This window comes from Vicugna pacos, chromosome 17, assembly GCF_048564905.1.
Source record: "Vicugna pacos chromosome 17, VicPac4, whole genome shotgun sequence".
NCBI lineage: Eukaryota > Metazoa > Chordata > Mammalia > Artiodactyla > Camelidae > Vicugna > Vicugna pacos.
The window spans coordinates 13,868,747-13,881,441 of NC_133003.1; the positions used below are offsets into that span (position 1 = coordinate 13,868,747).

The 12,695-nt window shown below is 48.4% G+C and overlaps 1 protein-coding gene across 1 annotated transcript in view; it reads left to right on the plus strand.

Annotated features, from left to right (window-relative positions):
- CTDSPL (CTD small phosphatase like) overlaps positions 1-6,858 on the plus strand; it is a 112,511-nt gene extending 105,653 nt beyond the window's left edge. Inside the window, 2 exon segments of the mRNA XM_072940991.1 lie at positions 2,834-3,019; positions 6,560-6,858. Of these exon segments, the coding sequence (XP_072797092.1) occupies positions 2,834-3,019; positions 6,560-6,685 (312 nt within the window). The 3' untranslated portion in view covers positions 6,686-6,858.
- The last annotated feature ends 5,837 nt before the right edge of the window (positions 6,859-12,695 follow it).

Consider the following 12,695-nt stretch of genomic DNA (forward strand, 5'->3'; position numbering starts at 1 on the left):
ACCTGCTTACGTTCTGCCAGGCTGTGCAGCATGAGCCCATGGAGAGGGAATCCGAAGCCCGGGCCTGACTTTTGCATCCTAAAAAGAGACCGTGGCCTTAGGAAAGGCATAATCTTCCCTGATGGATTTCCTCTCCGATGAGCGGTGCCAAGACTAACTGTGCCGTAGTGCCCAGGTGCCGGGGAGCCTGATAACCAAGGAAATGACAAACAGGAAGTTTGCGTGGTGCCAGTGGATGGAAAGTTGTCTTTTCTTGGCCAAAATGGAAATCACTCTTCCTTGGCATCATCCCCAGCACTCGCTTAAACATCCTCGTTCAGTCTCTCTTCCTGGACGGCTCCCACCTGCCCCTCCATCTGTCTCTCTAACCTCTCTGTCTCTGCTGCTCCAGGCCGGCTTTGCCGAATCAGCCCCCAGTGCAGCCTTCCGGCTGCTTTTCCCCCTGGTGCACGAGTTCAGCTGACAAGTGGGCACACCCCAGCCCTTGGCTCTGGGCTCAGCACCCAGCCAGCACCATCAGTGCAGTGGACCTCCTGGCCCGCCACCCAGGGGCTCACAGCAGCTCTCAGCTGACTGTCCGAGCCCTTCAGTGTCTGCTTCCTCACCTTGGTTTCCTTCATTCATTCACTCACCTAGCAAGTACATACTTCACACCTACCATGAGTCAGGCACTGTACTAGGCACCAGGGGTATAGCAGGGGACAAAAGAGGCAGCCTCTGCCTGCATGAAGTTTACATTCCCCACGTTCATCTCTGAGGCCCAACCTGAGACATTCCCTGAAGGATGTATGCCACCGCCGGCAGTGCTGATGACGATTAGGAAATTAACTGTCCTTTCCAGCTTGAGTCACAGCCCCTTGTAACCCACCCACATGGCGCTTGGCAGCCCTCACCAGCAGAAAACTGCAGTGCCCTGAGCTCACCCTACTTGGTCAGCATGAAATCCAGGCTGCTCCTGAACTCTGCTCCATCTGATGTGTCTGGAGAGAGGACTTTCCCGTGGTCCCAGAGCTGCTGCTTGTAGCCCTGTATCCTGTAGCCCTGCCGGCCTTTGCTCTGCACTCAGGCCGCTGTGCGCTCCACTGCTGGCCTCCCACCCCCACCAGCCTCCGGTGCCTCCTTCCTCCCTGGCAGAGGCTTTGGGCCCCTTGGGACACCTGGATGTACCCCTCACTTGGGTTTGGGTGCTGAGGCATGGCCTCATGTGACCTCACATGGCTTGGAACTGCCACTCTTCTGCCTTTTGGCCCAGCCATTCAGACATCTTCACTTACGGAGATTTGCCCTCAGGCATTATTTTTTATCCAGTTCAGCTTGTTTGGGGAAAAATTCCCCAGGCAATGGAAGGGAGCCAAGCAAGATGAATCCCAACTGTAAGCAGGACTCAGACTCTCTCCCATCAAACTCCTGGGCTCCAAGTAAATAGAGGTGGTGTCTTGAGTACCATCCTGTGGCAGTGAGGGGCTGGTCCGGCCCGGCCACCCAGAGCACCTCTAGGGGGCAGTGTGGTCCTGTGCACACAAGCCAGATCCCAAGTCCCCTCTTCGTTCATTGATGGAACTCAAATTTACTGATCCCCTACCATGAGGTGGGCACCTGCCAGTTGCTGGGGTGTCATGGGGAACACAACAGGCAAAACCTAGATCCTGACAGGTGACGAGAACATGAGGTTGTCTCAGATGGTGATGAGACTTGAGGATGTGGGTGGTCCAGGCTTGCTCCCCGAGTTCCCCTCCCTCCTCAAAATACAGGGGCTACTTGGGCAGTATTCCCAGAGCAGAAGGCAGGCAGGAGATGAGCTCCTAGTCCCTGGAGGGGAGGAGGACCAACTGAGGTTGATGCTGAAGTTGAGGTGAGGCTCAGTGGATGTTAGAGTAGCCATAATTGAGTGCCAGTTGTACACAAGGCCCTGGGCTGAGTTCCTGACACCCATAGGTTCATTGAATTCCCCCTCACCCCAACCACACAGCAGGTTAGTACCTGTTACTGTCCTGTTTTTATCTTAACAACTTGGTTTCAAGTCGCTTTTGTCACAAAGACGATTTTTATTTTGAATCTGTCTTTTTATACCTGGTGGAAAGGTTTCTCTGCTCCATGGCTGTGCTTAAAAAAAAAGGCAATGACCATGAGGCCATAGAGAGTCTCCAAAGAGGGAAGGTGGAGGCGGACTAGGTAGGTGGTAAGGGAAACCAAGATCTGAAAAATGAGGAGACAGAAGGAGAAGTTGGTGCAAAGAGCTGGAGAGAGAGTGATCCAATCAGAGGGGATCCATGCAAAGGTTCTGACCACGTTCCAAGCCGGTGTGGCTCCAGTGACTTGAAATGGAGCTGAGAGGTGACAGGAAGTCACCACTGCAGCCACACGGGATCGGGTGAGGCGTGTGGGCCTTATTCCAAGTGTAGCGGGAAGACTGTACAGGGAGGGACATGGTTGGACAGGTGTTTTCTTGTGGCCGCTCTGACCGCTGGGAGGTGAATGAGTGGAAAGATGCCCTAGGGGAACTGGGCGGCGGGTGTTCCTCAGGAAGCTCACGTGGCCACCTCAGGCCAGAGAGGACAGAGGCCTGGACAAAGGCAGTGACAGTACAAACACGGACAGGCAGGCAGATTCAAGATATTTTCGGAGATGGAACTGACAAGAATCTCTGATGGATTAGATATGAGAAGTGAGAGAAACGAAAGAATCCAGGGTGTCAGAGAAATAACCAGGATCTTGAAAGACCTGCAGTTATTTAAATCCCTTTTTAGAAAAGTCATGTGGATTTTACTGCAGGAGGTCAGGGCTTCTGGGCTCTTCCATGCACCCAGCCTTCATGGGGACACCTGCTTTCCAGTATGCAGACCCTGTGGCTGACCTGCTGGACCGCTGGGGTGTGTTCCGGGCCCGGCTCTTCAGAGAATCGTGTGTTTTCCATCGTGGGAACTACGTGAAAGACCTGAGTCGCCTGGGACGGGAGCTGAGCAAGGTGATCATTGTGGACAATTCTCCTGCCTCGTACATCTTCCATCCTGAGAATGCAGTAAGTAGCCCCAAAGGTAAAGGACACAGGCTCCACCTGAGCTCTCCTGCCAAGCAGGACCACTTTTGTCCCTTCAAGCACCCACGTGGACTTTCTTGGCCCTTTCCTTGGTGAAATCCCAACTCTGCCCCTTAGCGATTACATGATGTTGACTAAGTTATTTAACCTTACTGAACCTCAGTTGCCTCCTCTGTCAAATGGGTATTATAGACGTACTGATCTAGAATTGTTGAGGATTCAGTGTGACGATGTGCCAAAAACACTTAGGAGGGTGCTTGTGATGGCTAAGTGTTCAGTGAGCCTGTATCTTCTTAGCATCTTTAGAATTGTGACTGAGAAGGTTCTGTCTGTCACCAGCCTCCCAGACCTGACTGTGGCCCAGGACTTGTGACCCCTGCAAACTCAAAAGGTCTGGGTGATCTCTTCAACAGAAGTATTCACAATGAATAAAACACTTCAGTGATGTCTTCAGATAAGACTGCTAGGCGTTACTGCCTCATAATGATGTCTTAAAAGTAGACAGTGGGAACATTTCTTACATAAAACTCCCTGGAGTGTGGCAGCTCCTAGTGCACGACTCACAGCAGGAGAGGCGCCTTCCCTGCTCCCGCCCTGCATGTCCAGGGGAGGAGAGATCAGCCCCACCAGTGACCGCCGACCACTCCGCAGTGGCCACCACACCAGGCCTCAGCTCAGGCCCTGAAGAGTATGCTTCTCCCAAGCCCAGGCTTCTCAGACTCTGCAAAAGCCTACACGGGGTCCTTTCCTTGGCCAGAACTCTGTTGCTCCACTTATAACAAAAAAAGTGAGTTCAGTGGGGAGGGTACAGCTCAGCGGTAGACCACACGCTTAGCATGCGTGAGGTCCTGGGTTCAATCCCCAGTGCCTCCATTTAAAAAATAATACTTAAAATAAATAAATAAACCTGATGACCTCCCCCCCACAAAAAAAATGAGTTCAAACTAGATCCAATTAATGTATGATCATTATTTGAACATTTAAAATTTATTCTACTTGACTGTGTTCCTTTTAATGAGTTCATCAGACTCAACGTGTGATGCATTTTGTAATGAGGATAACAGATAAGGAGAATTACTTGTTAGCATAATCATAATTTCAGTATCATGGCTGACGACACTCACGATTGCTTTACATTATCTAATATGTAGTCTGTGTTCATCCATTCCCCATCATCTGGAAGTGTTTTCTCACATTTGCATCAGAATCCAAACAAGGTCCCTACGTTGCGTGGTATTGTGAACTCACTGTGATATCACACCAGGAAGCATATAATCTCCCACTTCTAAAGATTTTAAATTGATCTGTGGATTCAGATATTGTCAGCCTGCTCCATCCATTTTTAAATTCCCCGTCAACCTTTCACCTAAAAGCGTGAGCGCGCAGTGGTTGATGATCTTTGCCTACATACACTGTTTCTCTAGGAATTGCAAAATGGTGATTTCTAAATTCCATCGTTCTTTCTGCATTTTTTGGCTGGAATTCTATTTTTTTTAATCAAACTTGCTCTCTGTGACTCCTTGATTTCCCTAAAATTTAGTTTGAATGTTTGAATAGGGAAGTCAGAGTAAAGTGTAAGTTCTTTTTAATTCTGTAATTTTCAGAGTGATGAGTTGGTGACCTAGGAACCTCCAAAAGTAACCGGTGAATTTTTTTTATGTACCGTTAGGAACTCATGAATTTTTTAATGTTATAATTTAATCCATTTGTTACCTTTATATAAGCTCTAATGTTCACCTCTGGCCAATGGACACTCCCTTCAAATAACATCAGTCTTTGATAGCTTCCTGCTTTCTGGTTTCAACAAGATGTTTCAGGCTCATCTTGTCCGTTTCTTGCTCCAGCCCTGGAATCAGCCATGGAGCCTGGTTCCTATGAGTGAACATGGTATTTAGAGACCACAGTCTGGGTGAGTTCTCACTGTTACTGGGATATCCTTTGTTTCCAGCCCTTTCTACCAGACAGAGCTAAAATACACTTATTTTTAGAATGAAAATGAAATCATAAATTCATATTGATTTTTCTAATTCAGTTGGAAAAGTTTTTATTTAATTTCTTTGTTTTTGTTTTTGTGTTTGTATCTCCTCTTATGCTGAAACTCTTGATTCCTAAAGATATTAACCTCATTATATATTTGATTTATTCTATAGTATATGTATGCTTAAGTTTCAAAAAGCATTATTTTAATATTATTACTAAAAATAAAAACAGTTGAATGAATTTAGGGCTTTTTTGAGAAATCTACAAAGAGAACAAACACCATGTTTCCAAATCATTTGAAATCCTTTGTGTGATTATGTCACCAATCTTATATACACAAGGGTTCACTTTTTGTTGCTTTGTTTTCTTAATGGTTTAATTTTATTCCCATCGTGTAACACATGTACATGGTTTCAACATCAAAACTATCAACAAAGATAAATTTAGAGAAGTCTTGTGTCATTTCTGCCCTCTCCCCCTTTCCCGTCCCTTCCCCTAGGAGTAATCATTTTTTTGTTAATCCTTTGTTTATTTTTTTAAATTACATAATGAATTGTTGTGATTCTAATCGGTCTTTAGATTTGTAAAAGAGTCAAAAATACTACTTTTAAACATTTTTGGCTTCCCCAAATGTCTTTTTATATCTCTTCTTTGTACCCCTGACTACCACCCACAAGCACCCCTCCCTCCCTCCCTCCCTCTCTGCCTAAAACCAAGGGAAAATCCTGCCTTTGCCCATGGCTTCAGAACATCTTGAAATTTTATACTTCCCCTTCTAACTGGTCACTGTTAAGCATGGGAGGAAAATGGTCCACTTCTTGCTCTGCAGCATGGCACAGTCACCCCAGGTGGAAACCGTCTGGTGCCCTCCGCATGGGCTCCCTGATGTCAATGGCTGGCTGATGACCCCTGGCTCCAAGTGCTCTGAGGTGCGAGGAGCCAGTTTGATACAATGGAAAGAGCTTTTTGGAATTAGCAAGGTGCTGAGCTAGATATGTATTCTACATTCTGGCCACCTTTTCTTTCTTTCTTTCTTTTTTAATTGACGTGTAGTGGATTTATAATGTGTTAATTTCTGGTGTACAGCACAGTGATTCATTTATTTTTTTATATATAATATATATATATATTAATATACACACACACTATATATATTCCTTTTCATACTCTTTTTCATTGTAGGCCATTACAAGGCATTGAATATAGTTCCCTTCCCTCTATAGTAAGACTGTGTTGTTTATTTATTTTATATGTAGTAGTATCTGGCTACCTTTTCTGCAGCAGGAAAACAAAACAGGCAAATGCACGCAAACTGGGTACGCTTAAGTTTGCCTTCCTGAACCACGTCCCAAACCAGGTAGATTTGGATTGATTTTAGTTGGGGTGGAAGAACAAACGAGATGAGGATGATGATGACGGTGATTTCCAGATACCCATCCTCTTAACCAAAGAAAATATTAAAAGTATGGGAACGCAGTCAGGCTAGATGCAGCCCCCAGCCCTGGATGCAGTTCTGCTGCCCCTCCACACACTGTCTTCCAGGTGCCTGTGCAGTCCTGGTTCGATGACATGACAGACACGGAGCTGCTGGACCTCATCCCCTTCTTCGAGGGCCTGAGCCAGGAGGACGACGTGTACAGCGTGCTGCACAGACTCTGCAGCAGGTAGCCCCGGCCCCGGCCGCCTCCCGCCCGTGCGCTCTGGAACCTCAGCCTCGAGACCTGCCTGGCCTCGGCTCCCCGGGAGCCGAAAGTGAGGACACCCCGTGCTCCAGGCCACGGGGTGAATGTGGCCATACCTACCTGGTTTATTTTTTAAGAACAGAGACAACTATTTTAAAAGGAACTCTTTTAATGAATTTCATAAAGGGACATGCATTTTATGGGATTTGCTTTTCTTAAAACATACCAAAAAGGAAAAAAAAAATGGGGGAAAAAAAAAAGCTTGATACCTATCAGACTTCCTTTCAACAGTCCTCCCCTCCAAGCAGACAACCTGCCCCCTTCTGTCCCAGCTCGGAGGAGCTGACCCAACTCAGAATCTCTTTCCTACAGGATGAAGTGCCTTTTTGAATGTTATTTTAAGCTGAAAGTTAATTTTTCTACACAACATATTTCCAGACATCTTTTAGTCTTTTATTGTCTTAGATTCTCTAAGAAGATAAATATGACAATTTTCTAAAACCTGGGAGGGGGTAGGGGGGGTGGCAGGGGATGGGGTCAGTCACAGGAGCCTGTCTCTGGCCACCTATGGCACGTGGCAGGGTCAGGCTCCTGGGAGGAGTCTTGTGACTTGTCAGTGTGTGCTTCAGTTTGGAATGTATCTGCAATTGTGTGGCTCAACACTTGAGGAAACACTTGATTCTTTTATATGATCCTTATTATTTCTGGTGGTGACAGATTTGTCCTGAGGTGACATTTTTCCCCTTGAGAAGTGACATCCTGTCACTTATGCTTTCACACTACTGCCATATTTCTGTATGTTTTTGTTTGTTTGTTTTGTTGTTGTTTGGGGGTAGAGCAGTTACACGAAACTCTAAAACCCTTGGATAGTTTTAAAAAAAAATTTGTTTATTGATTTTTAAATCTTTCCTTTCCAAAAGCTGGATACACACGGAGCTGTTTGGGAATTTTCTTTGCTGCTACCGCGCTGCCACCAAATGGAATTGACCAGCGGCTGTTACACTGTTCTTTGCCACTGTGCCTATGCTCAGAATCTGCTCACTGCTAAGCTGCAGACCTGGCCAGGGTCAGACACGTAGGGGTCCCACCCCGTTGCAGACTGCAGACTGTATCCCTTCCCTGGCAGCAGCCTCGGGAGTTCAGAAGGGAGCAAAGACAGAAGGGCCAGTGCACCTCACAGGTGCAGCGTACATTTTAAACTGCAGTCAGCATCAGATCTCGTGATAAGCCGGCCATTCTCTCTTGGCCTCAACCAGCCACCACGCTGACGAGGCCTACTTCCATCTCTTGGTCTTCTTTTTTGAAGCACAGCCTGTTTCTGAGCCGAGGGTTGGGGAAACGCGTCTAGACGTGGGACTCAGCGCCCAGAACCAGGGAGACAAAGGGCCCCCTCCCTGAGCCGGGGCTTCCTTTGCAGCCTTTTCCAGGGAGATGTTTTAAGCAGTGCCATGTCCCTTGTTTGACAATAAGACAGTCTATAAAGTATTGCTCTTAAAAATAATTTCAAAAGAACCCTTTCGCGTTGGCACCATTGCCTTAGTCCTCTGTGGGTCAGGCCGGAGTTCTGGTGGGAGCGTCTGGCACTAATAAGACTGGAAACTGGGGGTCAAAGTAAAATTTCTCTTTTGCTTTCATTCACCAAATAGTGAAGCCAGCTGCCAATCACATCTTCCCAAAAGCACTTTGGTCCGCAGACCGCCGTGCATTCAGAAAAGAAGTAAGTATTCAGGGGTAACCAGGTCTCCCCACGTTCAGAGTGTTCCAAACCCAGTAATCCACATGCCAATTAAAATAGAAACAGCCCCTCACTTGGCATTACTGCAGAAAATGACAGTTACGCGGCAGGCCTGCATATGCCATAAACCTTGATTTGGAAAACTAGTCATTAAATGAACCCACTGCCTTAAATGTCTTGAATGTCGCCGTCACGTGTCTGTCGTGTGTTGAAATCCACACGGAAATCAGTCCTGATGAGCGCCTTAGACCCTCACCCCTGCCCCCTTTATTGCTGGCATCCCAGGGTCCTATTTGAAATAAGGGGCAGAGAGGACTGAAATTCTAGAATGTTCCAGGAGAACTGAACCTGCGAATAGTGCCCCACTTCTGATGGAGTGAAGACGCTTGGCAGGCTTGAGCCAGACACTTCACCTCGTAGCCCCTGTGACCGTGAGCACCGTAGCTCTGAGCCAGTGCAGAGCTGTTGGAGAGGGAGCCCGGTTCCTGCCACCGCAGACACAGAATGTCTCAGGAGGGCAGCAAGCCCTCGGAGGGTTCTGGGTTCTGTGCACCTTATTTGACCACACTCTAAAATTCCGTTTCTTATTTTAACCCTTGATTCTGCTTTCTGTACATAATCAAAATATCTATATCGATATATATATATATTTTTAAATCATTGACATGTAAATGAAGCAATAGAATTCTAACCTAAGGCCAAGAAATGAGATGAATGTTTGGGGTTTATGTTTTTTAAGGTAAATACGGGTATTGTTTTTAATTATTACCTTTTATTAAATTGTGGGCTTTAAAATGTTATGAAACTTATCAGCTATTCCTCTGTGCCATATTCTTCCCATGTTACCAAAACACCCCCCAACTCTTTAGCCAAATGAGGAATCTGACCTCCTGAGTTTCCATGGTCCTTTCTGTACCAGGTTAAAATAGAGTCTCCCGGACAAATATTTTTTACATTAAGATCTGGAACAGGATACCATGGGTCGTGGACTCTGGCCCCTGTGATGTTAGGACATCTCTGGCCGGGCCTTGGGTAGAGGTGCCCAGGCACACTTGACGTTGTTACTGCTCTGTCTTCCATTGCTCTGGAATCCTACACGTTGGTCCGTGGTTTTACCCATTAGCTGTCTGTAGACAACACATCTGTGTACTAAAAAGAAACCACCTGTCAGAGCTGATGGTTGGTGGAGAAGCTCCTTTGACATGGTGCAATTTCGATGAAATGACTTTGGAGACATGAGGACGCCCTAATGACACTGACTTGTCATGGTGGCAGCATTGGAACTTTTGGTATAAAAAGGAAATCTGTTAAGTCGATAACCTGGCAACCTTTTCCAACCGTGTATATTAAAGATGGCTTTCTAATTAGATCCAGAACCACACAGCCCTATGGTCACTCGTGACGTTTGTGCCTCTGCTGTCAAAGGTGCTGTGATGGACAGTTGGCATGCCAGGGTTCAAGAGGAGTGGGTGGTTTGGAATGCTTGCATTTACTCGTGCACAATCCGCTGGCTGCCTCTGTTCCTCTTTTACTGTAAATTTGATGTTCCTGTTCCATTCTCCAGGGAGCTTCTCTGTAGACTAACACACACACACATACCCCTTCCAGGTGGTGGGGATGCTGGTGTCTGGGTAGTCATGGATTTCTGTTGGACATCTGAATGTGATAAACATCCAGCATCACTTGGGAAATATGACATGTGGAATGTGCACGTTTCCAGGAGCGAGCATTGTCAGTCAAGAGGTTTGCAATGATTTCCTTCCTGCCAAAAATAAACACATGAAACTGCGCTCTCTTGTGGATGGACTGCTTCTTGGCATCTCTCCTCACTGCATGCTCTGTTCTTTCCCAGCTGCACAGCCTCACGCCGGCACTTTGTGTCTCCCAGTGCCCCAGCTTCTGGAGAGCAGGGGCGAATGGGAGCGGGACTGCAGGATCTCTGGAGCCACGGACCTTGACCCCAAGGGGAGCTGGGAAACTGCTCTGCCCAGTGTTAGGACCCTGGCTTCTTCTCCCCAGACAGAAGCAGTCTGACTCACCATCAAGGATTCCAGCCCCACCAACAGGCTTCCAAGTGCAGCCTGAGGAAACCGTAAGCCCCAGCCCCCAGCCCCATCAGAGCCACACTGTGTGTGCCACCTAAACCCTAGCCCTTGGGTCTGCTGGCTGAGATGCTGTGGTTACCACATGAAGCATGGCAAGGGACCAGAAGGAGAGGAAGGCTATCCAAGACAGTCTTCTCACAGTGGGACATCCACAAATATTGCCCTCAGCCCAGCCTCTGTAAGGGAAAGTGATAGGGACCAGAAGTCCTCCCTTCACCTGCCCCACTCCCCCCCTCTTCCCCACTAGGAAGTCCTGGCAGAGCCTTGGCCACAGTCTTGTCACTCTAAGGACTGTTTCTTCATAATAATACCTAATTCAGATAACAAAAAACACCAGGGTCAACAGTCCTATCCAACGGGTCTTAGCCCCACTTTGTGGATGACAAAACTGAGGCCAGTGAGCCAGTGCTCTGCAGTCTCTTCTGTCTGTCACAGGGATACAGGGTTCTGCCAGGCATGTGTATTCATCCCAAAGAACACAGGGCAGTGTGTGTTTCAGCCCAGGAAACTTCATACTTACTCAGAGACAAAACCCAAACCTCCCACATTACTCTGTGCTATGCCCCTAAATGCCTTCTCCACGATAGAGCAGCTGGTCAGCCAGAGAGGTCACTTCGGCATCCTGCCTGGTTCAGGATTCCTAGGCTGTGTTCCTCTCTGTCCCTCCTCCTCTCCTTCGCTCTGCTCCCCAGTCCCCTCTTTCCCTCCCCTGCCTTCTCTCGAATCGCCCCCTGCCACCTCTGGATCACTTCACAGGTTTGTGTATAAGCAAACAAGTGGTTGAGAATCGAAGGTGCCCCTGAAGCTGGGGTGTCCTGGTGAGTGTCCACAGGTCCTCTGAATAGGTGGGAAGGGAACAGGCCATCAAGAGTTCGCTTATATGGGACTTGGGCATACGGAGATTTCACCTCATGAGGGTTTCTTTGAGCATTCAGGACCTGGGGAGGAAGCTGGGGGTGGGAGGGTGGCAGGAAAGCCTGCCTGGGAAGACAAACCATTAGTCGAGCTTATGGATAAGGGCTGCATCAGGGCCTGGTGGCACTGTGCGCATACCTGGGGTGCTTGCGTGACACACGTCTCCTGTCCCAGGGCTGCCCGTGGATCAAAGCTGCCAGAGCCACCAACTGGCAAGGCCACCAGCCTGATCTCTGAGGAAAACACACTGGACCCTCGGGTCCTCAGGAGGAGGAAATGTGAGCTCTAGGTTGTCCACCCGCTCCGTTACAGCACCATCTCCTAGCTCAGAGATTCTGGGTGCTGGCTGTCCGTTAGAATCACCTGAGGGCTCTTACAAATACAGATCAAGTCCACCCCAGACCATTTAAACCCGAGACTCTGAGGGTGGGCATCATGTTTTTAAGTGCCCCCAGATGACTCAAAGGTGCAACCAGGGCTGAGAACCCCTGCTCTAACTGTGGAGGAAAGGAAAGTCCCCCCCAAGACTGTTCCAGGCCTGACACTGAGATACAGCAGAGAGACTCTGGGCAAGGCTTAGGGGAAATGACATGCATTGCTTCACCTGAAAGATCAGACATGTGTGCACTGCAAAAAATTCAGAAAACCCATAAAAGTACAGCGAAATCCCACACGGACTCTGGGAGATTTTTCTAAGGCGGGAGTGAGGAGGAGGTCCCAATAAGAGCCCCAGCTGGCTGACAGCTCCCTGCTTCTAGGCTGAGGTGGGGAGCAGGGTAGCTACCCCCACCTCACATTGGAGCACTGGATCACATTGGCTGCCAGGAATAGAACCGATTCTTGCAACCCCACCCCATCTCCCCACCAAGTGAATAACAGCTACTGGCTTGGTGTCCCGGCATTGGGGGTACCATCTTGGCCCCAGGTATGTCTGGATGGGGTGGGTGCACAGGCTGGGCAGGGCCACACAAGGCAATGGTACCTTCTCGTTCGCAGGGAGCTAGAGCTGTTCTTTGGGCCATCCTCGGGTTTAGGCACTCCAGGCGGTCCCACGGGCACAGTAACTGCCCAGTCTCCACCTCCTCCAGCCCTGGCAGTTCCCAGGGTGCCCTCGGGGAAGTCGCTCTTGGGCCATGAGGCCCTGGTGACTGTCACTGCCCCTCCGCGGCCTGCAGCCAAGGGTAGGGGTGACCCGGGGAGCCCAAGGCTGCTCTCCTCCAGGGCGTGAGAGGTTGTTTCCA